This window comes from Podarcis muralis, chromosome 5 (genome assembly GCF_964188315.1).
Source record: "Podarcis muralis chromosome 5, rPodMur119.hap1.1, whole genome shotgun sequence".
NCBI lineage: Eukaryota > Metazoa > Chordata > Lepidosauria > Squamata > Lacertidae > Podarcis > Podarcis muralis.
In genome coordinates this window covers 30,032,074-30,059,144 of record NC_135659.1, presented here as the reverse complement: position 1 = coordinate 30,059,144, position 27,071 = coordinate 30,032,074, and the positions used below count along the sequence as shown (strand labels likewise).

The following is a 27,071-nucleotide window of genomic DNA, read 5'->3' as shown; positions in this document are numbered from 1 at the left end:
ACTTGTAATCTATACCTCAGGGACGCGGGTGGCGCTGTGGGTAAAACCTCAGCGCCTAGGACTTGTCGATCGCATGGCCGGCGGTTTGAATCCCCACGGCGGGGTGAGCTCCTGTCGTTCGGTCCCAGCTCCTGCCCACCTAGCAGTTCGAAAGCACCCCTAAAGTGCAAGTAGATAAAGATACCGCTTTATAGCGGGAAGGTAAACGGCGTTTCCGTGCGCTGCGCTGGTGCAGGCTCGCCAGAGCAGCTTTGTCACACTGGCCACGTGACCCGGAAGTGTCTCCGGACAGCACTGGCCCCCAGCCTCTTAAGTGAGATGGGCGCGCAACCCCAGAGTCAGACACGACTGGCCCGTACGGGCAGGGGTACCTTTACCTTTACCTTCTAATCTATACCTCACGGGTTTATAAAACCTGTTACAAACCTTTTTCCAGTTACAACCTTCCTTCTGACCCAGCAATACTGGGGTTTATTTCATCATGGCTTTCATTTTGTGCAAAACGTGCTGATCCAGGTTTTGGAATCCTTAAGAATGTAACTGTATCTGCAAAAATGTTTTTGGGCAACCAGCACACTCACCTCAACTGAAAGCCAGACCTAATGGCAACTTCTAATACAGTAAAGGATCTTTCTCTGTTCCACACACAGAAAGATCATTGCAAAATGTGTTGTTGAAGGTTGACCTCAACACTTCTGGGCCAAATGTCACTGGCATCCTGAAGGAAGCATTAAAGTCCTCATATTTTATTAGAATCGTCAATGCCGAACTGCCAATGCAGGAGACTAGTTTGCCTGTGTGCACAAGGTGTGCACTCTCCCACAATGCTTTGCGAGTTACCGTTTATGAACAGATTTGTTCCATTTGAATGAAAATGATGGTGTACATACCATCCAAACCCACAAAGTACGTCATACATGTGTTGTGATTGTATCTTGAACATAACTGGTTTACAGACATAAACGTGAAGAAAAGTGCCCCATAAGCTCAAAAACAAGGCCATACACAGGCTAAGAATCTAACAGCAGATTTATTATTTTCTGAATAGAATATAGCAACTGATAACATCACCAGTATGCCAGAGGCTTAGCAAAGAAAAACCTAACTCAGCACATCAAAAAAACAGAAATATCCCCAAAGTTCCTTGCCCTCAAATCCTAGTGCCAACTACAACCTTTTTGAAGTTCAAAAAGATTTGACCGTTTTAAGCAATATAGCAAATAAATAAAGGGTAGTGTATACAAGCAATCTCAGATTAACTTTTCTGTAAACCACTTTGAGTGTTCTTTTTAACAATCAAGTGGTGTATAAATTTTATGAAATAAATATATCAGAATTGCCTACTTCTTTATTACAATAAAACTAATGGTGATATGGACTCATGCATCCAAATGGTCTCCACAAACAATTCTAAGCTCATGATCAAGCAGCATATTGTTTTAATATTTACTTATTTATTTATTCAACTTTTAAACAACCCTTCCTCAAATAGTGACCCAGTACCATATATAAAAACATTATAATCTGAAGAAAACACAAATTATGAAATTATGAAAAACTGTAAAACAGCACCAAAAGCTTTCAAAAGATAAAAATCATTACACACTATAAATACAGCAGCAGCAACACTTGAACAATGGTAGACAAGGCCTGCTTTCATGCCTATAGAAGCCAGACAACACACAATGTGAAGATCTCAAAAGAAGTCTCTTTCCAGTAGATCTACGGTAGATCAAAACCAGATTGAGTCAACACACATAGCTTTCTTAGGGTGTCAAGAGAGATAGCCTCAGAACTGGTAAAGTCTGCTGCTGCCGCCGATATAAAGGACAGGGGTAGATGATGTCTCTTCAGAAAATGCAATGAGAAGATCACAGCAATAATGCATTTCATTTAACAATTCTGTCTACCCAGCTCAAACAGTCATGGTGATTAGACAATGCTCAGGTCATGTGCAATAAGTTTGCAAAGTATGCTAGATTTGCTGTTGTCACTAAAAGTTTACACTCAAGATTACTGCACTGTTATACTTTTGCAGCTGCTATAACTATCTTATATGCATGGTTTATGGCACAATATGTTACATTTTAACAACTGAGATAACTAAGACACCTCCATAGTTTGTGTATGTTTTTGTACTTTACTCTGAGCCTTGTTGACCACAGTAACGTATTCATAACTAGACTGTTTTATTGGACAAAGGAAGGTCTCAATAAAGGGATTTTTAAAAAATGCAAATGGCTTAATAACTTCCATCAATTATTTTATTTGGATGGCCCTCCTGGGTACCTTTCACTACAATACCAAATTGGTACGATCAATTTTCTAACAACAGTTGGTAAAACAAGGGATTAGAGAAATTCCTGGATGGCATCAATAACTATTGGCTTTTATAACTAAGGTGGGGGGAGTATGTTCAAAAGCAGACTACTTCAGCAATTCCAGGTTAAAAGGATTTATGGGTCCACTGATGGGTCAGTGCCCAAGCAAAGCACAGAGCAATATGTAACTAAATGCTATCTAGTAGAGGTCATTCTGCTGAATGCATTGGTGTCAGGCCAAATATTATTTTGGGGCGAACACCCCAGTTATTTATTCTTTTCTACACATTTTAAGCACTGCTGGCTTTTAATTTTATTATTTTGTTTTATCACATTAACTATTGTTGGAACACCTCAGAACTTATAGCTTGAACTAAGTTTTATGGAAGCAGGTGTCATGGTTAATGAGCTTGAAAGACGATGCTGCAGAAGGATTTGCACTTGCCATCCAAATGCAAATTGCCATCTTGCTGTGAGTCCTGGATGACCTGCTCCTTGCCTGGGGGGGGGGGGCAGCTACAAAAAGTTGAAAAGTGGCTGAACAGGGGTTTTTGTTGCAGGGTTCTATTGCTATTTTTATTGCCCTCTTTAAAATGTTTTAAATTGTTTTTAACTGCTTTTAACTTGTAAGTTGTTACATTTGAGGGTTTGCTGTTTTTTAAAGTAAGGGAACATAAGATCTGCATGGAAAGAGAGGAGCTAGAAAGAGCAGGAGCAACCCCAATCACAGTGGTTCTGGGGGGAAGGTATGGTGTGGAGTGTGGGAAAGGGGCACAAAGCACAGGCAGTTAGTGACTGTGCTGTGTGCCAGTCCCTTCTCCAACATGGGGAATTGTGGTTGTCCTATCAGCCAGCTATTGGATCAGCGACTGGGCTGTTGTTGCTGAATGACAGGTCAGCTCAGATTTGGTCTGTATCACAGAGACCTGGGTGGGTGGAACAAGTCTCACTCAGCTATGCCCACCTGGGTACTCAACGCAGCATCAGGGTAGGCTTGAAGGTTGGGGAGAGGGAGTTCTTGTGGTCTATAGAAATTCTCTCTCTCTTTCTCTTTCCACTGTCCAGTTGGGTAGTGGAGGGGAGGCAATCTGGTGTGTGTGTTCCTGGCATTGGGCAACTGGAACAGATTAGGGATTCTGCTGGTTTACAACCCACCCTGCTGTTTAACAATCTCCCTGCCTGAGCTGACAGAGCCAGTCTCAGAGGTACTGCTGAGGACTCCCAGACTGCCGGTTTTGGGGGACTTCAACATTCATGCTGAGGCAACTGGCTCTGGGGTGGCTCCATGGCTGCCATGATGACCATGGGGCTATCTCAACATGTCACCAGCCCAAAGCATGCAGCAGGCCACACTCGGGACGTTTTCTCAACCAGGCAGGAAGGGGGTGATCTGAAAGCGGGGGATATTGACATCAGTCCCTCGGCATGGTCAGATCACTTCTTGCAAGATTTAGGCTTTCAGCACCTTTTCCCCTCTGCAATGGGCCAATTAGGCTATTCCACTCTCAGAGGCTGATGGAGCCAATGGGTTTCCAGACATCTTTGTAGGGTTTACCTGCTGATATGACTGGCACTCCTGTCAAAGCCCTGGCCAACCTCTGGAACATCCAAATTGCTCAGGATGCTGACACAATGGCCTCTGAGCGACCTTTTCCACTTCACGGAGCCCGCTTAGCTTCATAGTAATAGTCCAGAGCTCAGGGCAAGGAAACAAGCTGGGAGACAGCTTGAACACAAGTGGAGGTATACTCCAGTCAAATGTAACTGAACACTGGAGAGGGCTCATTATAGAGTCCACTTTAGAAGGCATACTGTGCTGCCTCCATAGCATCCTCTTTGTGCCTTCTGGCACAGCTTTTCCAGGTAGTGTGGACCGCTTACAGTCTGGTCTGAAGGAGGTGGCAGAATTGGAGGTAGCGTTGTGACTTGTTTGCAAAGCACTGTGAGAATTAAATCGCTTGCATCCACTGGGATTGTAAATCTGCTGTGACAGCAGATTAATCTCAAGGGGTATCTGGAACACTGTCTAGTCCTGTTGTGTTGTTTCAAGTTTTAGTTAGCAAGGCTCAAGGATGTGGACAAGGTGCTTGAATCAGTCAGGGTGACTGATGCGCTCTGAATCCCTGTCCCTCATGACTGATAAGATCTAACAGCTGGCTGGGCCAGAGAGGTGATTAATGCCTCCTTGCAAGAGGGGGTGGTCCCTGCCTGTTTGAAGGAGGCAGTGGTAAGACTACTGCTCAAGAAACGCTCCCTGGATTTGGAAAATCTAAGAAACTAGTGGCCAGTGGCCAATTTCTCTTTCTTGGGCAAGGTTCTTGAACAGGTGGTCGCAGACCATACCCAGGCACTCTTGGGAGGAAACTGATTTTTTAGATCCATTTCAATCAGGGTTTAGACACCATTTTGGCACAGAAACTGCTTGGGTTGCCCTGTATCTTCATAAAGGGCAGTATACAAATAATCACATAATGAAAACTAATGGCTTTCTTGCAGAGATGATCATATGAAGGACATTTGCTTTAATGAAAACTTCATGCATTTTGATTTCTTCGCTATGGTTTATTTATGAAAAAGGGGAAATCTGTAAACCTAAAATATAACATCATATGAGAGAAAAGAAATTAGTTATGATTCTGAATAATCATTAGTTATTATTCCAACTGAGATACAAACCTGTAGAAGTTTTTACTGCTTACCTGTGTTTGCCTTCTCCCTCTTCAAGCTGCAAGTTTGGATCCAATACCAAGACAAACCTACAAGCAGTAAATAAAAGACTATGATAAAGTTGTCTGAAAGCAAATTTATTATACCCCTGATAGGCACCCAGGCTGTACAAATGGATATGCAATCATTCAATCTCACCAACAATGAAACACCACATAAGTTATTTTCTTAATATTTATACCTAATCATTTATCCCATTATTGAAACCTCTATATACACGTTTTTCCTCCAACTCTCCAATGACTACATTTTATAGAAGAATATGGTGATTGATGCTCAAGTATCCTGAGTACCCATCAGTCTTCAGCCCTGTTGAAGTACATACACGTTTCTTTACAAACAGAAGTACTTCTTTTCAGAGTTTTTCTGAAATTGAAACCTGTTAACCAAATGCTAGGACGAAAAAACCCAAAATGTTCCAGAATGCAACAAAGGAATCAAGATACCAGTGGCAACAACAGAATTAAAATCCTTTCAAAGCTTTATTCAGTGAATCAGCAATAATCCTGCTTTGACACAGAACATAGAGGATCGAGACTGAAGCTACAGATCAGGGACAGCTACTGCGGTATACGGCATATGTTTTGAACTACAACTCCCATCAGCCCCTCCAGCAAGTCCCATGATCAGAAATGACAGGAATTGTACACCAAACTGGCTACTCCCGATATACATGGAGAATAAAGAGTATGCAATACAGTTGTACCTTGGTTCTCGTACGTTTTGGCTCCCGAATGCCAAAAACCCAGAAGTGTTCCAGTTTTCCAACATTTTTCGGAAGCTGAACGTCCAACACGGCTTCCGCTTGAGTGCAGAAAGCTCCCACAGCCAACTGGATACCGCACCTTGGTTTTTGAATGGTTCCATGAGTCGAACAGACTCCCAGAACAGATTAAGTTCGAGAACCAAGCTTCCACTGTATAGTATTCTCTCATCTTACTGTGCCCATTAAGGCAACACTATTTCCCGTTGGCTATGACTTAAAGGGATCTATTTAGGTAACTTAGCCATAGACATTGGCCATGTTTGGCGGCAATGCTAAATCATGGTTTGATGCAGCAGCTGGTTAGACTTGAAATGTTATATATTTTACATACATTTCCCTCAAGACTAAACATAAAATGTATGTATTTCTTTTGGCCCCCCAGTTTCCATCTACCATAAGAATGCTACCCACAGGTTTGAATCCAGTCCTCCATCTGAAAGTTATCTTTACCTGCCCCCCGTTTTGTTCTACATGAATTAACCTACTATCAATGTCAATTTACCTTCTCCCTCCACTCCTCCTTTTTTTTTTTTTAAATATATTTTTATTAAGGTTTTTCAATACAAAGGCATATTTAATAAAACAACGTTGGTTATTTAGCATCTTTTCATCATTACTTTGGACTCCCTCACACCTCCCGCACACACTTACATCGTTATGAAATTATTTCCAGACAAATTATCATTTTGTTCATAGTCTTTAGATTCAGTCATTAAAATATAATTGAACTTAAATCTAGTTTAGTGATAGACAATTAATTCTGCTCTGGCATCCCTGTCAACATTCAGCCAAATTACAGTATTTTTGTAAATAAGTCTTAAATTTCTTCCAGTCTTCTTCAACTCTCTCTTCTCCCAGGTCTCGAATTCTGCCGGTCATCTCAGCTAGTTGCATATAGTCCATCAGCTGCATCTGCCATTCTTCCAGAGTGGGTAGATCTTGAGTTTTCCAATTCTTGGCGATCAGTATCCTTGCTGCCGTTGTTGCATACATAAAAAATGTTCTATCCTTCTTTAACACATTCTGGCCAACAATGCCCAAGAGGAAGGCCTCTGGTTTCTTGGTAAAGGTATACTTAAACACCTTTTTTAACTCATTATATATCATCTCCCAGAAGGCCCTCACTCTAGGGCAAGTCCACCAGAGGTGAAAGAATGTTCCTTCATTTTCCTTACATTTCCAACATTTATTATCAGACGAATGGTATATCTTAGCCAATTTAACTGGGGTCATGTACCATCTATATATCATTTTCATTACATTTTCCTTCAGAGCATTACATGCAGTGAAGTTCAGCCCAGTGGTCCACAACCTTTCCCAATCTTCAAACATAATATTATGCCCAATATCCTGTGCCCACTTTATCATTGCCGATTTAACCATTTCGTCTTGTGTGTTCCATTTCAGCAGCAAATTATACATTTTTGAAAGTACTTTAGTCTTAGGTTCTAACAGTTCTGTTTCCAACTTCGATTTCTCCACCTGGAATCCTAACTTTTTATCATTCTTAAATACTTCTTTAATCTGAGCGTAGTGTAACCAGTCTCGCACTTTATCTTTCATTTTCTCTAAACTCTGCAATTTCCAATTGTCTCCATCTCTTTCTAATATCTCCCAATACTTTGGCCATTTGGCCTCCATATTGGCTCTTTTTCGGGCCTTAGCCTCCAAGGGTGACAGCCACCTCGGAGTTTTATTCTCCAGTAAGTCTTTGTATCTTGTCCAGACATTAAATACTGCTTTCCTGACAATATGGTTCTTAAAGGCCTTATTAATCTTAACCTTATCATACCATAAGTATGCATGCCATCCAAATGCATTGTTAAAACCTTCCAGATCCAGTACATCCGTGTCCTCAAGAAGTAGCCAGTCTTTTAGCCAGCAGAAAGCTGCGGCTTCATAGTACAACTTTAAGTCTGGCAGGGCAAAGCCCCCTCTTTCTTTCGCATCCGTTAATATCTTAAACTTAATTCTGGGCTTTTTGCCCTGCCAGACAAATTTAGAAATGTCTTTCTGCCACTTCCGGAAGCACTCCGTTTTGTCTACAATCTGCAATGTCTGAAACAAAAATAACATTTTTGGCAATACATTCATCTTAATGGCAGCTATTCGGCCTAACAATGAAAGTTTTAATTTTGACCAACTATCCAAGTCTCTCTTAATTTCCAACCAACATTTTTCATAGTTATCTTTGAATAAACTCAAATTTTTTGCTGTTATGTTTACCCCTAGGTATTTCACTTTCTTAACCACAGTTAATTCTGTCTCTCTCTGAAACCGTTCCGACTCAGTATCTGTCAGGTTTTTTCCCAAGACCTTAGTTTTTTGTTTATTTAGTTTAAATCCCGCCACTCGACCAAAATCCTGGATCAGTTGTAATACTCTTTTCGTACTAGATTCTGGCTCCTGTAGTGTCAAAACTAGGTCATCTGCGAACGCTTTAAGTTTATATTGTTTCGCTCCGACCTGGATCCCTTCCACCAGCCGGTCCCCTCTAATCATATTCAGGAGCACTTCCAGAACCGAAATAAATAGTAGCGGGGAAATCGGGCAGCCTTGTCTTGTACCTTTTTCAATTTTAAACTCCCTCCACTCCTCCCATCACCTCTGTGGTCTAGAAAAATTCAAAACTTTTACCGCTTCCCCTTAAGTGTAACTTCTTCATTGGCAAAACCAAGGACCATGGTTTAAAATACTAACCAGTTCTAGAAAAAGCTAACTTCAAACCACAGAGCGGAGATCACACAAGTCATGTAGCACTAAACCAAGGCTTAGCATTATATCCAAAGATGGCCACTGTCTATAGCAAGAGTTACCTAAACCATACTGTAATTGATTCTTCTAAAACTAACTATATGTAGTGTTAAATCACTACCCCCAATTTGGACAACATGAGAAGATTCTTATAAAGCAAGGCAAAAGCTTACAAACTCTTGGCTAAGTGGGATGAGAATGCCAGAGCCCAGGAGACAGCTAATTTCTTCACAAAATATGAAACTATGGTTTAGTGTTATGCCCACATGTAGCCACTGTTGATCTGCACAAAGTCAGCTTACCTAAGCAGATGCATCTATATGTTTGTGCTTAAAACTCTTAAAAGTGGCATATTTTCTTGGCATCTCCCTTCTTAAAACATGCTTATTTTGCATCAATAATGAAAAACTTAATTTGCAAACAGAGAGATATCCAGTTTCTTGCATAGTTGAATTTAAAATAGAATGGATTTTTAAAGTGGTAGGGAGTTTGAATTGGAAAATTCATAATCCTAACATGTTCATCATGTGACTTATAAAATTAGCATGAGGTAATTCTTAAGTTTTTGAATCAACATATTTTATCAGGCACATTATTATACTTAAAAGTGGTTTAAATGTTAAAACAAAAAAAATTCCTTCCAGTAGCACCTTAAAGACCAACTAAGTTAGTTCTAGCACAATTATTTTGGTGTGCTAAAATTGTTGTGTTAGTAGTTTTCACTGCCTTCATCCCTCCCCCTCTTAAACAATGTAAGGGAAGTGCAAACTATCATCTTTATAATTTTTTTCAAGTTATTATTTCCTTGTAAGGTTTTGAGTTTCTTTAACATTTAAGTTACAGATGGGTAGCCGTGTTGGTCTGCCATAGTCAAAACAAAAAAAATTCCTTCCAGTAGCACCTTAAAGACCAACTAAGTTAGTTCTAGGTATGAGCTTTCGTGTGCATGCACACTTCTTCAGATACGTGTGCATGCACACGAAAGCTCATACCTAGAACTAACTTAGTTGGTCTTTAAGGTGCTACTGGAAGGAATTTTTTTTGTTTTGACTATGGCAGACCAACACGGCTACCCATCTGTAACTTAAATGTTAAAGAAACTCAAAACCTTACAAGGAAATAATAACTTGAAAAAAATTATAAAGATGATAGTTTGCACTTCCCTTACATTGTTTAAGAGGGGGAGGGATGAAGGCAGTGAAAACTACTAACACAACAATTTTAGCACACCAAAATAATTGTGCATGATGTATCATGGTTGTCCACAATTCTACTTCAGAGTTATAATCCACAGTCGCTACCTGCAGAATTACGTGCATGGCCACATAGCAGTTTCTGTACCAGGCATCTAAGTGGAAGGCTGACTTAACAGTGGAGGAATGAAATATTAAGCAGAGCTAAAGGGAATGACTGGCAGGGAGTGGCAGGCAGGAATTGACAGTTAATTAGTGCTGGCTAGCACAAGGGCTAATTAAGGGAGAGTTGGGGTAACTGGGGTAGATATAAAATATATGACAACAGCTGCTAGCGTGTTTAGTTGGTTAAATCAGAAAACTAGAGCTATAAGAATGCTGCATTTAATGACTGCTTATTGCATTCACTAACTGAATAAATGTTTGTTTCCTGATCTGTGCTCTAGTCCGGGTAGATTCTAAACCAAACTATGTCTCAACTTATGTCAATAGTTCAAAGGGTATATGGGTAATATTACAGAGTGAAAGTCCTGGAGCTCCCAAAGTCTTTAGGTGGTGGCAGCAAATATATTAAAGGGAAGTCTGGGGACAGGCCCTAAAGAGAGACACTGGGAATGTCAATTTCTTTCCATGGTGTTTGCTGAAAGTGAAAGCAATAGCAATCACAAATTTAGTTTCAGTTTTGCTTTCACTTGTAGTTAGGAAATGAAATAATAGTTTCCACTTGGTTCTCATTTTATCTGCACAGCCAGTCCTGAGAGTTCGTTACTTGGTTTGGATTATTCTGTGTATCTCATCCCTGCTTAGATATCTACAAAAAGTACACACACACACACACACACACACACACACACACACACATATACATACGTACTTTCTCACAAAATTCCTAAGAATAACTGCTTGGGAATTATTAATTTGGAAGCTGCCAAGCTTGCTAATATTGTATTGGAATCCATATTTATTGTTATAGATGGATTTCATTTATTTTTAGAAATGGGCATATTTCAGGGGGGGAAATGAATCAATGGAAAATATTCCAGAAAAAAATCCTCAACAATGAGGTGGAAGGAAGGCACTGAACGGTAGGTTACACCATTTGCAAGAGGATATTTCATTGATTATAGTAATGTAAAGAAACTTCATTTTCACCATCAACATTTTCTAAGCTTAACTATATATTTGAAATAAACTAGGTACAGTGCCACAGAAACTTTATGATGTTCCTAAGATGCTTAAATGTGTCCAAAAGATCAGCATCCAGCTTTGTTTCAGAGCAATGGATTAAAAATGGATATCCAGCATCTTTCAGGGTTGAGACTTAAATCCTTGTACTTTATGTAAATTAATGAATCTGAATCAGATATTTCTACAGTAGAATCAGTCATTTATTACAAAATTCAAAATACCAAAACAACATATGTAATTCTTTTCAAATGATATCAGAATTTACAACTAAACCATCAGAAAGATGTAGAAGCAGCACATAAAAAACTACAGCAAGCCATGTTGCTGCACCAGCACTCATTTCTGGTAGCCATTTTCTTTTTGTATCAAACACTGACGATTCTGCATTTCTTACTGCACTCTCCCTTTAAACCTGAAGGTGGCAATAATTAACTTGTGCTCTTTTCTATTTTTCTATAAAGCTTACACCAAAGAATATTGCCATCGAACGCAACTTTCATCTGCATTTCAACTACGCACTACTGCAGAACAGAACTACTCCAATTTTAAAATGAACCCACTTTCCTTCCTTCTGGTAAACTAGGAAATTTGAAGATAACTATTCATTTACCCTATTGTAGGCTACAATTACCCCTCAAAAATCTGACTTACAACTGGAAGCTTGCAAAAATCCATAGAAGTTTCCTATGCTTTCAGGCCTTCCTGCTTCTCCAGTCATCTTCCCACTAGCCATAAATAGACCCATCAATCTCTAACTGGTATGAGATTTCCGCAGATTGTTCTGACATGTTCCAACAGCTCAGCCAATGTCTTCAGGATGCCTACAAGTCCCAGCATATTTGCAAGGTTGAGGCCCCACCCCTTCCCTCTGAGTTGAAGAGAATGCTTCATCCCTTTGGAAATGCTTGTAGCATGCCCAAGCCCAGCACAATTGGGGAGAGGGGACTGGCAAGCAGCATTTTATGCAAGTCTATGCCATATTTGCTACCACATTCAAGGTCCTACATTCAAAGTAACTCCTCCAATCAACACCCAGGAACAACACAAAAACTCAGTATTAGTATTTAGTATTACCAGCTAACTAACACAAGATACAGATCTCTCCAAATTACAAGGTAATGTATCTTGAGTGCTATGAACACTCCAATGTGCTGTAACAACAGTAAGATTATTAATCATATGCATTAACTGTACAGCACTTTGCATTTGAATACAAACAAAACTGGTATATTTTGCCTACAAACTCACTACCCAAGAATAACAGAAATCAAATAAAGGGAGAATGATGGAAGAGAAGGGAGAAGGACAACTCTGAGCAAAGATGGATAAAAGCAGCTCTTTAAAATATAGAGACCAAGGGAGATGTCTGTTACATCAGGAAGCAGGGCATTTGAGTGGAAGGAAACAGCGAAAAGGATGGCAAGAAGAAATATTGGGCTTTATAAGTAGAAGAGTGTCAGCAGAGTGAAGGGAATGTGATGAACAAGGTGGTGAAGAGATGAGAAAAATGCTTTATAAGTTTGATCAGAAGGTAAAATAAAAATATAAAAATGAAAACCAAGCAAGAGAACAAAGTGGAAAATTATGAGGCAACCAGAAGACACTAAAGACAACAGGCAGCGGATCTAAAAACTGTAGGAAGCTTGAGACAAGAGTTTGTAAAGTTTGAAAGTAATTCATTACAAAATCAACAGAAGACAAAGCAAGATTTAACTAATGTTTTATCTGTAGTAGAAGAAAACACTTCATGACTTTATTTTGCTCAAAATATTAAAATTCAGCTTCTCTCAACTGAATTACCAACTTGGACTGCTGAAAAAACTACTACAAAAATGTTCTTTTTCATTTCCAAAAGGCACTCCACCTTAGATACTGCTGAGCTGTGAATAGATTCTATCACCAGTGCTTATTCTGTATTAAGCTTTAGTTTGATGTTTATCCCTTCCAAATGATAGTATTTTTTTTAAATTCAACCATACATGCGATATCTGATTAAATAAATCCTAACTTATTTTCTTTTCTATCCTTGTACAATTCCTGACATTTTAATGCCCAGAAGATTTCAATAACTATATGATTAACTTAAACATAGATTTCAGAGTTCATTCCTACTTAGCTATAAAAACACACCAATATAGTATGAAGAAAGGATATCATGATGAATTGTGTACCAGGCTGCCAAAAGTGGGCAGGCCACACAAGCAGGTTTCTCTGCTCTGGCAATCAAACCAGGCCTCCATATATCCATGTATCATAATGAAAGCACCATGATGCCAAATACGGTACTATGTCTCCTGAGGCTTCCCAGCAAAGGCCTGATTTCACCTTTTCCTAGGTCAGGCACATTTAAATTTTATCCATTTCAAAGATGAAATTCTGCAGTCAAAATCTGAATCTTGAAATCAATAGTATTTGTAAATGTCAAATCACCTCTGGCCGCTAATGATCAACAGAAAATGAATGGGCTGAAGAAGAATTCTTATTTATCCACACTGCTAGTTTACTGGGCAATTAGTTGCTGACATTTATCAGATTTTTATACTATCCTTATATTGGAAAAGTTTCCAAGATTTGTCTATGGTAGAATACTAACCTAAGGTTACCAAATGTCCCCGTTTCCCGGGGACAGTCCCCGGATTTACAAATCAGTCCCCTGACAAAATCCATCTATTTAGTAGGAAGTTGAAAAGTGTCCCTGGATTCATTGAAAAAAATCTGGGAACCTTAGACTAACCTGCAATTACAGCTTATGCAGAATTAACTCACTACATAACCAAGGTCTGACCTCTAGAAGAAGTAAGCAAACTGCCTTCCATCAACACCTGTACAAATGCTAGCAGTTGGAATTCACTTTCAGCACTCACCCATCTTGCTGTCCTGCGTAAGACAGCTACTACAGCTCTGCCACACACCCAACAAATAGCTGCTGCAAAAGCCTAGGTGAAAACTAAGTGTGCAATGATGAAAGCTCAGTGTTTGCAGGGTGAGAAGACTGGTAGGCAAGTGCCATCTCCAACCACTGTCATCTATATTTACTACCACTGAAAGGGAGACCTCTTCCCAGAAATATATACAGGTAAAAGGATGGGTGTTCCTGAAGCTGTATCTTCATTAAAGGATTCAACAAGGATTCTTCATTTCTAAAGTGAATAAGGATGCCAATATAATTTTCCACAGCTGACATGGGAACATTAAGTGAGATTCCTGCATTTCACGGGGTTGGACTAGATAACCCTCAGGGTCCTTTCCAATTCTACAATTCTAGGAGGCAAACCCAGATCTCTTTTTGGCACCCCATCACAGATCTACAGGAGATAGTCATTAGTCATCCTGTAATTTATAGTGTGGGGACGACAGGACGAGATGGTTGGACAGTGTTCTCGAAGCTACCAGCATGAGTTTGACCAAACTGCGGGAGGCAGTGGAAGACAGGAGTGCCTGGCGTGCTCTGGTCCATGGGGTCACGAAGAGTCGGACACGACTAAACAACAACAAAAAATTTAAAGTGTAGATTTATAAACATAAAGCAGTGGTTTTCAACCAGTGTGCCATGGCACCCTCGGGTGCCTTGAATGATGGTCAGGGGTGCCACAGGCAATACTATCCCTCTGTCCCTCTTCCTCCCCCCCCCCCCATTTCTCTGATGCCCTGTGAGGAGGCACCTCTCTTTGGGGTGGGATGGAGCAGCTCAGACACCAGGGACTGCCCAGAGGACTCCAAGGGAAAGGGAAGAGGAGGCTGAGGGAACACACAAGGGAGGGTGTTTGAAAAAGGGCGAGAGGCTACCAGCTCTGCAGACAAAGGGGGACATAACTGGGCTCCTGAGCCCCACAGGGGTGCCACAGAAAGAATGCAGTTCATCAAGGGAACCGTGGACCCAAAAAGGTTGAAAACCTCAGGCATAAAGAACCACAAGTAACCACTACAACTGGTCATAGTACCTACAGAATATGCAACGACTAACACTGTAGCTACTTCTGAATACACAGCCATGGCTTGAAATTTTCAAGAATCAAGACAATCACTACAAATACTATCAGAAACACTGCCTAACTCTAGAGCTATTCAGTGAATGGATATTTACACAGAACAGGGCAGAAAGTGGTACAAGAGAAAATCATTCTCCTCCTTTCCACAAAGCAGTCATCTGCAAATTGTGTGATTTTTGAAAATACATTTGCCATCTATTAGCAGCAGCTGGGAGACAGAAAAAAAAAACATAAAAAGCTCCATTCCAGCCTCCAGGCAGGAGGTAACTTACACTTTGACAACACAACAGCAGATAAAATGATGGAAAGTTTGGAGATTAGCTATTCAGCTTTTATATTTTGGCCTAAGAGTATAAAGCTTTATATTTCATTGCAACTTAAAGCAGTTTGTTATTAACAGTGGGATGTTCCTGGACAATGTATTTAGTACTTTTTATAACAGCCAAAGATTTTAAAACAGTCTTATAAACATTAAGCTCTGATGAGCGTGCAGCAAAACCAACATGGCACATGCATGTATTCAAGTCTCTGGCAGAGAACCAAAGTCTCTGCACACAGGAAAAGCACTTCCATACACGAGGCAGCTTGCCTGTTTTCCTGTGATACAGGCCCCTCACAGGGCCCTCCTTCAGAGGGTCTCAAAAGCTCTTTTCAGGAGGTGCAAGAGGCTACTGTTGAAGGGGGGAACCAATGAGCCCCCAAAGATAAGAGGAGACTGTGAATGGCACTTTTGATCCAAGCCTCTCTCCATGGTTGCCCTGCTTTGATGACATAGATGCTTCCGTTATTCTGGCTGCCACTGCCTTACCACAGCTGTGGCAGTCATTTGTCAATGGCGAAAAAGAATTGTCCCCAGGCAATCAACTACTGTGTCCCAATTCTTCCTCTGAACCTTGAAGAACTCCTTGCTTGCATTCCAGAAGACTACATCCCAGGCTCTCTCCCTTTCTGTGATGGGGGGGGAAAAGTCCTGAGCCCTACCTACAAAACACACCCCTTTATTACAGGTGTATAGTGATTCTTTCTTCCTACCAGTCCTAAAACTGGAAGTCTAAGCCTGAAAGTGAAAGGCTAAGAAAGTAAAAGGCTAAGTTTCATACACAGAGGAACTATTTCAGGTAGAAAAGAAAGTGGCAACACGGAGGCTAGGAGCTGCCTCAGCATGGAGTTTCTGGCTGGCATCTCTTGTCCCCTCCCTCTTCCTGATAAAGACGTAAGGAGACAGATGCCCAGCAATGAATTCTACAACCATTTCCACTTCTCTATGCCTTCTAGTCTTAATCTGGAGAGCACGGAGACTGCCAAGAAGGCCACCATTGGTGCTTGGGCGTAGCAGCTGCCCAAGTTCTTCTGCACTGGATCCTCAGCAAATTCCCCCCCCCCCCTCTACATACAGAAGAAAAGCATAGCTGCAGAGTGCATGGCAAAGGTGTTCAGATGGCTGCTAGCCAGGATGGAACTGGGCCAAGGTGGTGCTGCAACACGTAACTGAATACGTTCTTGCTACATGCCACATAATTTTGTCCTCTGGTCCCATAATTTGCCCCAACATGGCCAAGGATTAATATTGAACAAAACTAGTCAGCCAACAGTATGTCCTAAGTATGTGGGATACCAATTTCTAGATAGAATTTTAAATGTGAATTATCAGTAACTTCCTAGTTTCCTAGATATGTCAGCTTGTAAAGTATTGGCTAAATTTCACTAAGCAAGACTTAAGTCCACCAGCACAATACAAAGTTGACCAAAAGTATATACCATGTCTTAATATTTTTCTCAGATCCTTCACTGAAATAAAAGAATCAGTGTTATATTTGTCATTTGAAGTAATACTTTAGCTTGAATTCTAAATGTTCAAGTAAGCACCTATCAGCACTAAAGTCACTGTTACATGAAAGAGTGTTTATTTTTATCTTAGAAATGCTAATTGACTTTTTTTAAAAGCCATGCAAATTTGAAAACATGTTCTGGTGCGCCTCTTTTTTTAAAGAAAAATCACATGACTTTAACCAAATCCTGACTTAATGATATGGAAAAATTGGTTCACAGTCCCATAAATGTAATGAATGTTCCAATGCTTCTGAACACTAGGGATAAATAATCAATAATTAACTTATGAGGAAACGAGGGATATAACAAACACTAACAAAAACAATGACTCCTAAACTGCTTTTTAGTTTACCTTCTAGAGGCAGTATCAATACTATTAGTACTAAGCCCATCTGGCCATTGCGCTCACTAGTTCTGCGGTTTGGTTTTTGCTAATCCCAACACATGCTAAAGTTATTGGCCCCGTTCACATGTAACACTAAGCAAAATCATGGTATAGCGAGAACAAGCGAATGTGGGTTCCCGGACTAAAGATCACAGTCAGTGCACTCCTCCCTCACTGATGTGAGCTAAGTAATGGTTTAGCTCAGCATTACATCCAAATTCAGGCCTATGGCTTATCTCACTCAAGACAAACCATGACATTTGTTTTTTGTGTATCATTTGTGGTTTTTCTGAAGGAGCAAAACTACAAGCCCAGGAGCAGACAAAACACTAAGGCAAATCATGACCTGGCCGCAAATAGCAAGGTGGCAGCAAACCTCGCCAGTGACGACTTTTCCTGGAATAGCAGGTTTCAAATGTATTTGTCACTTTCGTGGAATATTCAGGACAGATCAAAGAAAGTACTTCTCCATGCAGTGCATAGTGAAAATATGCCTCGGGAGGCAGTAACAGCCACCAACTTGGATGGCTTGAAGATAGAATTAAATTCATGGAGGAGAGGGTTGTCAATGGCTGCTAGTTATGATAGTTATGCTCTACCTCCACTGTTGGAGGCAGCAATGTCAGTTGGTGAAAACGGGAAAGGAGAGTGCTTGTGCGCTCATGTTGCACTTATAAGCTTCACACAGGCATCCGTCTGGCCATTCTGAGAACAGGATGCTGGACTAGATAGATGAGCCACACACTGGCCTGATCCAGCAGGCTGTTCTTACATTTGTATGTTAAAAGCAAAGCAGGCTCTGTTCACATTCAAAATGAATAATTAGTAAGTAAAAGTGTAATTGAGATGTACGTTTTCCCAATCTCTATGTATCTAATCGGGAACTCAAATCCAGACCTTCCTAGTCTATCTACCCTACTTCTGGACAACTCTTCTTACTTTAAAAAAAGCCTTTCTGACACATCAATGCTGCACAATGCTATCTCTTTTACCTGCCCAGACCAATTAAAAAATAAAAGCATCATCAAGTATGGAAAAGCGTATGTAATCTGAGGTACCACTGTAACTGAAAAGCTACATATTAAGACTGTTTTTCCTTTCTTGAATTAACTTTTGAAAGACTGGCAAATTTCATGTGTCATTCCTGATAATGTGGATGTGATTCAGGTTCATGTTTTCAGACCCTTTTTTAACTTTTCCCCTTCTTATCTTACACCTTATATTACTTAGGGTAAAGTAACATACAAAGAAAACAGTAACTTGCCCAATAGTGTGTCCAAGCCCATGAAGTGACCTGAATATGAACCAGATCTCCTATGTTAAAAACTCTACTGATCCACTAGTACCATCTCTACTGTTGTAAAAGGATTGTCGTATTAACCTTTTCTTTGTACTCTGCATTGTTTTGGTGAATTGACAGCTTTTTAAATTTACATTTTAGCTTATTTTGTTTTGTCAAGTGTTTTCAAGTCCTCCTTGCCGTACCACTTTCAGACCAGGAAATACATAGAATCAGTGATCAAATGTCCCATTGTTCTGGGCACATTTTGCAACAGGGAATTTCTTTAGTGCAAGCAGCTTCTGAGCTCCAGAAGCAGTACTGCACCTAAAATTTCCGATTAAAACCGCAGAGTGGAAGGAAAGGAGGACCTTTTTCTGCCTCCTAACTGCCAACTACTCTCCAAAGACTGGAGAAGAGACCCTCTTAAGAATATTAGGGGGGTGGGCAGGGAAAGGACTAGACCATGTGAAAAATGAACGTAAGATTTTAGCCGCCGTTCATTCATTTTCAGCTTTGTATTATTAAAAAATGTGCCCAGACATTCCATTGCTGCGCCTGCAACCTCGGTTTAAGGTGTCCTTTAGCTCCTGGCTTTCATATCTCTGTTTCTAATTCTGCGTAGAATCGTAGTCTCCTGAAGCCTTACCTACGCTAAAGCAGCAAAATTCTTCCGCCCAAGTTCTTTCACATCTTGAAATTCATCAACCTGGGGACAAGGAATTCCGAACGTTAGTTCTCCCATCAAAACACAATGCAGGTGATTTACACCCTCACACATTCCGGTAGCCTAACAGTTACCGGTACATCGCAAGTGGCTAGTTAAGATTTGCCGGTGGAGGCATATTCTCGCCCTGCAATGTGAGCGCCAGACCAAGAGAAGAGCAACAAGTGTGTGCACAAGAGCTTGGAAACATTTCAGGCCACCATCCATCCCTAGGCAACTTGATATTGCAGGGAGTCCGCTGCCGATTAGTACCAACGGTTACTATTGTCCCTGTGCGTTTTCACACGTTCCAGTTCCAGAACTTCCCTGGCACGTTTATAGAAGTTGCCGAGCTGGCGGGAGGAGGCGAGCCTTACCGACCCAGCGAGCTGAAAGGGGAGCTTCAGGGGAGAGAAAGCACTCCGCTTCCACCGGCGAGAAGCCGCGGAACTCGGTCGGATCGCGAAACTCAAGGGCGCAGCGGGGCTAGAGCCTCGGCGGCCTTGTGCTGGTGCCGTTTGCAACGGGGACCAAGCTTGGGGGGGGGGGCTTGAAAAAGTGGCACCCGGGAGGCCCAGGTACTTTCACCTGGCCTGGGAGGGGGAAACAAACAAAAGTAGCCAAGGCGCCCCATGGACGAGAAGGAGCCCCTGGTTTCACCTGGCCGTTTCCCCCACCCCCACCCGCTGCCAGGGTGACCTCGCTATTTCCACGGCCTTCCCGACCTGGAGGGTCGCCTCGGCTTCCTCTCCCCGCGCCCGCGGCCTCCTCCGAGCGAAAACCCTCCTCAGAGGAGGCCCCGGCTCTCCAGTCGGAGACGCGGGAGGACGAGGAGGCCGGAGGAGGAGGAGGCCGGCGGCGGCTTACCCCGCCCCCCCCCCCCCCCCGTCCGAGGCTTCGCTCTGAGGGGAGAAGAACGAGCCCATCTTCCCGCCTAGCGAGGCCGCCTCTCCTCCGGCCACTCACCCCGGCCTGGCCGCAGTCCCTTTGCCGCACCGGAGGCAGCCGCCATGTTCCCTGATGCGACAGGAGGGAGACGAGACCCCTCCCCCTCCCCTCCGGCCCCCCTCCCTCCTTCCCGCGCGCGCCCTCCCCGCCCGTTCCCAGACCGCCCCCCCCTCCCCTCTTCCCTCCCACCCCTCCCGTAATGAATAATAATCATAACGGAAAACTCACGGGCTCGCCAGGGCGTGCGTCACGCCGAGGGAGGGAGCGGGGGGAGGTGGGGGCTCTTGCGTGCGGCGTCGTGACGGCATCACGCCGACCCACCTAAAGGCGCATGTGCGGAGGCTGCTGCTTCTTCCCGCCCCTCGCCCGCCTTTGCCCTCCTTTCCCGAACTTGCTTCCTCTGAGCTGCCGGGTTCCGGCCTGGCTCGGGCTGCCACCCGTCCGGGTTTGGCCGGACGCCGCTGGGATCCCGAGTCGACGTCGGGGAGAGGACAAGGTCTGTTGTTCAGCCGATATCCTGGGTCTCAGCTGATGCAAACGGAAAGAGCTGAAGGAAGGAATCTGGCCCGTCGCTTTCTTCTGACACCATGCCATCATCTAGTTTTCGCCCTGCATTGGGGCTGCCATGCTTCCGGATGTTCCCGGACATCGCATTTCAAAGTCAAGATTGACATTCAGGGGAAATTGCCCTGAATTTTAGGCGAGTTCATCGAAAAAGCAAGGGTTATTTGGTGTTTTTGTAAAAATAAAAAAAAATGGTGGATTCCTTAAAAAAGGCTTAAAAACAACTTTCAGGGCTTTCTGGTTTTCATTTTTCAAAATATGGCAACCCATCCTGTTCAAGCGGATGTCAGACAGGCCCACAGCCCTCCCCACGCCATAACTTCTCAAGGATCAATTGCCTGGTTTGGCGCTCAGGACCAAATTCTCAGCTGGATATCATGGTCCGAAAGGAGCCGGAAGCAATTTTCTGAGCTGCAGTGTGAGCATGCCTATGAAGCACACAGACAGGGAGTTCCACAGATCTCACTGTTGCCGCAGCGCCTCCCACCTGAATAGTAAAAACACGATAAAACATCAGACATGAAAACACTCCCGATACAGATGTCTTCCCAAAGTCAGATAGTTGTTTATCTCCTTAACATCTGAAGGCTGTCACTATGGAGAAGGCCCTCTGCCTGGTTCCCTGTAACTTCGCATCTTGCAATGAGGAAACCAGAAGACGACGTTTGGAAGTGGACCTCAGGCTGAGCGATGGGGGTGAAGATGCTCCTTCAGTATACTGGGACAAAGCCATTTAGGGCTTTAAAGGTCAGCACCAACACTTTGAAGGGAAGGACAGGAGGGGTCCAATGGCACTGGAGAAACAGGGACAGCGGCGGCTTCTGGGTTCCAGTGGTATCTTGTGATGCTCTCACAAGATCTCGGTGCTGCCAGCGGATGAAAACTCTTCACCACCTATCAAGGCAATAAAACAATTAAAGTTGTTTACATTCAAAAAACCCACAAACAAGCAGCAGATGAAGCGTCACACCACTTATGGAAATGTAAGAACACCACAAAAACACCCCCAGTTCCAAAGGCTGGGTACCTGCTGAGAAACATGGCTTTTCGAGAGTAAAAACCATCAGGGAGGAAGCCAACTGGGCCTTCCTAGGAAGGATATTCCATAATCTCTAGAGCAGGGGTCGGCAAACTTTTTCAGCAAGGGGCTGGTCCACTGTCCCTCAGACCTTGTGGGGGGGCGGGCTATATTTGGGGGGGGGGGATTAACGAATCCCTATGCCCCACAAATAACCCAGAGATGCATTTTAAATACAGTGGTACCTCGGGTTACAGATGCTTCAGGTTACAGACTCTGCTAACCCAGAAATAGTAACTCGGGTTAAGAACTTTACTTCAGGATGAGAACAAAAATCGTGCCGCCGCAGCATGGCAGCAGCGGGAGGCCCCATTAGCTAAAGTGGTACCTCAGGTTAAGAAGAGTTTCAGGTTAAGAACAAACCTCTAGAATGAATTAAGTTCTTAACCCGAGGCACCACTGTAAAAGCACACATTCTACTCATGTAAAAACACCAGGCAGACCCCACAAATAACCCAGAGATGCATTTTAAATAAAAGGACACATTCTACTCATGCAAAAACATGCTGATTCCCGGACCATCCGCGGGCCGGATTTAGAAGGTGATTGGGCTGGATCCGGCCCCCGGGCCTTAGTTTGCCTACCCCTGAGTTTCTCTCATCAACTACTCTCTGTTGTTAAGACACAAGGCAAGGCATCCCCAGAGCAGATCATAATACAGTTCATATGGAAGGAGGGAGACTTCTAGGTAACCTCGTCTTAAGACATTCAGGGATTTAAAGGTAATATTAACCAGCTCGTGGAATTGGGCCCATAAAGTCATACCTTGGGTTGAATAGGTTGTGGGTTGAGCGCTTCGCCACTCGTGCATGCGCAGACGCTCAAATGACGTGCATGCGCGGAAGTGGCAAAACGTGACCTGCGCACACGCAGACATGCCATCGCGGCTTATGTTGCATTCAGGATGCGAACGGGGCTCCAGAACGGAACTCGTTCGCATCCCGAGGTACCACTATGTATAAATCTTTGGCTGTCATATGTCACTGGCTGTCATATGATCAGTGAAAATGTTCTGGCTCCAGTATGTTTGGAAATATTTCCTGGCAGTGAAATGCCAAACTATCCCAGAAAGAAAATTTCATTGCATACACTCTTATTCTGGGTTCTCAGGGAATGTCACCACATGTCTTTGAACTCCAGGGCAGTGTACAACGCATTTGGACGAATCTACATAGCCCGGCACATGTTGAAATGACTTTAGACATGGTAAAAGTTGTCCACACCTCATATAGTTCTGGCATCAATGGCGCTGCATTACACGATGTGTACAAATTACTACTTGTGATAACTCAAGTTATTCCGCTAACCTGAGCAAATCGCAGATAACGCACTTATAATCCATTATACATATGAACATTATCATTGCCTCTTCCGTCATACAATTATATGGTAAAGGAGTTCAGATGGCAAATGATCAGCCTTTCACACATCAATATTAGCGTTATTATTATAGACAGCATTTCCACTTGGCACACCTAGCACTGTTACAAGTCCCACATCATTTGTAAGGAATCTTTAAGTGGAACAGCACCCATACTTCTTCACTGTGCTATTATCTGAGCCTCCTAAAAACATTTTTTTTTTTTAGACAAGCCTGCCTTTATATGTGGAATGCCTGCATGTGTTTTAATCTTTGTTCAGCTTATTACAGATTTTAATTATTATTTGCAGTGTTTTTTTTCTTTAAAAAAATGTTTAGGGGTACTCTCATTTCCCTACTCATATTGAAATACTGCCCCTCAATGAGGCCAAACTCAGGTTCATAAAATGTTTAGGGGTATGCATATCCCTACATCCCCCCCCCCGAAAAAATCACTGGTTATTTGAATGTTTTAAACAGAAGTTTTGAACTCTTTCTACTGATAATTCTATTGTTCTCCTTTTCTTGTAAACTGCTTTGAGATTTTTTGTTTTGTTTTACAATCAAGCAGTATATAAATGTTAAGAAGTAAATAAATAAATAAAATAATTTGGGGCATGTTGGTGACCAGGCAGTAGTTGTCAAATACCGCAGAGTCCAGCAAGAAGGAGGAGGAGGAGTTTGGATTTGATATCCTGCTTTATCACTACCCTAAGGAGTCTCAAAGCAGCTAACATTCTCCTTTCCCTTCCTCCCCCACAACAAACACTCTGTGAGGTGAATGAGGGTGAGAGACTTCAGAGAAATGTGACTGGCCCAAGGTCACCCAGCAGCTGTATGTGGAGGAGCAGGGAAGCGAACCCGGTTCACCACATTACGAGTCCACCGCTCTTAACCACTACACCACACTGGCAAGGACTTTTCCAGGAGTGGACATACTGCCACCTCTTTCAGAAGGGAAAGGATGGCTCCTTCCTGCACGGATGCGTTAACCACCACTCGATGTACTCACCTCCCCACAACCTGTACAAACAAGCCAGGATGGGGGTACAACTATCACAACCAAAGGACTCACACTGGGTCTCGTGCTGCTTTCGCGCCAACTTTAATTTGACCATTAATCTGTGCCATTGAGGGTTGCAATAAACTTGTGATTTGAAAGAACGGAAGCCCCTAGCGAAAGCAGCAGACTACATTCTGAACCTCCACTTCTTTAGAGTGTAGTAGCAGAAACCCAAGTAAGCGCTAGGGATCCATAATCAGCTTAGCTTAGCAAACAGTACTGAAAGTAGCTTTGAAATTCACTAAATTTCAAAGATGATCTGGTTATATAATATAATCAGAGTATACTCTCATCCCTAATACACCGGACACAGCATGGGGTTCTCTCCAGACTCTCCTGCTACATCTTAATATGCCCAGGCGCCGCAGCTCTTTCTGATAGTGCAATAGTACCACTGTCAGTCTATCAGACAGTACTCTCGCTGTCAAAGGACAAAAATATCAAAAGGAGCAGATTCTTTTTTATGTCTTTGTTTAAAAATCTTTGCAATTGTAGTAAAACTACTGGGAAGAAATAACGTCCCTGTTCCAAGATAAACCTTGGGAAACCAACAATATAATGTACGTGTGTTTATTGTAAATAGGAATGTTAAAATGCTTTATATGTATATCTTGTCTCTACTTTTTTTAAAAAAAAAAATTAGAGACATCACCTTGCCAACAAAGGTCCGTATAGTTAAAGCTATGGTTTTCCCAGTAGCGATGTATGGAAGTGAGAGCTGGACCATAAAGAAGGCTGATCGCCGAAGAATTGATGCTTTTGAATTATGGTGCTGGAGGAGACTCTTGAGGGTCCCATGGACTGCAAGAAGATCAAACCGATCCATTCATTAAGGAAATCAGCCCTGAGTGCTCACTGGAAGGACAGATCGTGAAGCTGAGGCTCCAGTACTTTGGCCACCTCATGAGAAGAGAAGACTCCCTGGAAAAGACCCTGATGTTGGGAAAGATGGAGGGCACAAGGAGAAGGGGACGACAGAGGACGAGATGGTTGGACAGTGTTCTCGAAGCTACCAGCATGAGTCTGACCAAACTGCGGGAGGCAGTGGGAGACAGGAGTGCCTGGCGTGCTCTGGACTAAATGACTAAACAACAACAACAACAATGTATATCTTAGAATTGTAGAGCTGGAAGGGACCCTGAGGATGATCTAGTCCAGGCATCCCCAAACTCGGCCCGCCAGATGTTTTGGGACTACAACTCCCATCATCCCTGACCACTGGTCCTGCTAGCTAGGGGTGATGGGAGTTGTAGTCCTAAAACATCTGGAGGGCCGAGTTTGGGGGTGCCTGATCTAGTCCAACCCCAGGCAATGCAGGAATATGCAGCTGGATCAAACCTGTGACCTTGGTGTTTTCAGCACCAGGCTCCAACCAACTGAACTATCAAATGTAAAGGAAATAAACAGCAATCTGACTTTTAGAGGACATCTGAAGGCAGCCCTGTTTAGGGAAGTCTTTAATGTCTGATGTTTCATTGTATTTTTAATATTTTGTTGGAGGCAGCCCAGAGTGGCTGGGAAAACCAAGCCGGATGGCCGGGGGGGGGGGGGGGATAAATAATAAATTATTATTAAATTATTCTTATTATGTCAACCCAGTCCTCTCCTTTAAGCACAAGCCAGGTGTCAACAATTTTGGAATATAATGATGACCAACGAAACACGCAGCTCAAATAAACTCACTTTGCACCTATAACTTTTCAGAGTGACGTTTCTTCGATTGTGACTTTTCCCAGCCCGCACTGAATGCAGAAGTGGTCAGCTAAACACTCCATAATGGAGACCAAACTCCAGTTTTGTGCATCAAACTTCTTAAAAAGTTTAACCGCTTTACCACTTCCACATTTGCTCTAGGCTGACCATTTTTTAAAAAAATCTGTGTGAGCCAACCAGCATAACGCTGTCCAAACCAAGTTCCTGCCTTATTTATTTTTCAAAGATGCGTATATACTCCAAATTTTAAAACGTTTTCTTGAAACAATTACCTTCTAGGGATTATTTTCAGGTGAGTTTGCACAGGATTGAGCAAGACTATCACCTTCTCTCTCACCACCCAACATTCCTTGCTTCCCGGTACATAGATTTTATTTTTATTTTTTGCAGAGGTCTAAACTGATCACAGGCAGGTTCCTTCTCCCCCTTGCCCCACCACCTCCTTCAATTTCTCCATCCATTTTGGCTCTCCCCTCCTCTCACTTTCCTCCTCCCCTCCCCTTCTCTACCTTCAGATTCTCCTCATTAACATGAAATTAAGCCAATGACCGATGGCCACAAGTAGCTCTGGAGCCAAAGGTTGCCCATCCCCATTTTATAACAATACCCACACAGAGCCAGAGATTAATCATCGTATCTGCTCTGGAAAGTGGCACCCAGAATAGACCTTTTTTAAAAAGCATATAGACAAAGAAGTGGAAAGCATCCATCACAATTGCTAGTGAAGGATGTTACTACAGTGGTACCTTGGTTCTCAAGTGCCTTGGTACTCAAACAACTTGGAACCCAAACGCAGCAAACCTGGAAGTAAGTGTTCTGGTTTGCGAACTTTTTTCGGAAGCCAAACATGCTCCATTTTGAGTGTTACACTTCTGTTTTGATTGTTACACTGAGGTCTGTCTGTTTTTGCTATTTATTTTGCATTTTTGTTTTTGTGGCTCTTTTTTCGTTTTTGTGACTGTGTGGAACCCAGTTCAGCTACTGATTGATTGATTGTGTGACTGCAGTACATTGTTTATTGCTTTCATTTTATGGAGCAATGGTCTCATTAGATAGTAAAATTCATGTTAAATTGCTGTTTTAGGGGTTGTTTTTAAAAGTCTGGAACGAGTTGATTCATTTTCCATTACTTTCTATGAGAAAGCGCGCCTTGGCTTTGGAACGCTTTGGTTTTAGAATGGACTTCCGGAACGGATTAAGTTTGAGA

At 42.5% G+C, this 27,071-nt stretch overlaps 1 protein-coding gene across 12 annotated transcripts in view; it reads right to left on the bottom strand.

The window, feature by feature from the left end:
• The window catches only part of ZNF644 (zinc finger protein 644), a 60,783-nt gene extending 40,361 nt beyond the window's left edge, over positions 1-20,422 (bottom strand). For 3 of the 12 annotated variants that reach the window (XM_028732819.2, XM_028732824.2, XM_028732826.2), the window contains exons 1-3: positions 20,315-20,421; positions 19,082-19,141; positions 5,021-5,077 (exon numbers count right to left, since the gene is read on the bottom strand). Coding sequence is in view for 1 of the 12 variants with exons in the window: in XM_028732828.2 (XP_028588661.2) it covers positions 5,021-5,077; positions 20,105-20,150 (103 nt within the window). In the remaining 11 variants the exon portion in view is untranslated. Of the gene's footprint in view, positions 1-15; positions 160-5,020; positions 5,078-19,081; positions 19,142-20,104; positions 20,204-20,314 lie in introns of those variants that run through there. The other 9 variants (XM_077928481.1, XM_077928483.1, XM_028732825.2 and 6 more) reach the window with 9 other exon arrangements.
• Between the last annotated feature and the right edge of the window lie 6,649 nt (positions 20,423-27,071).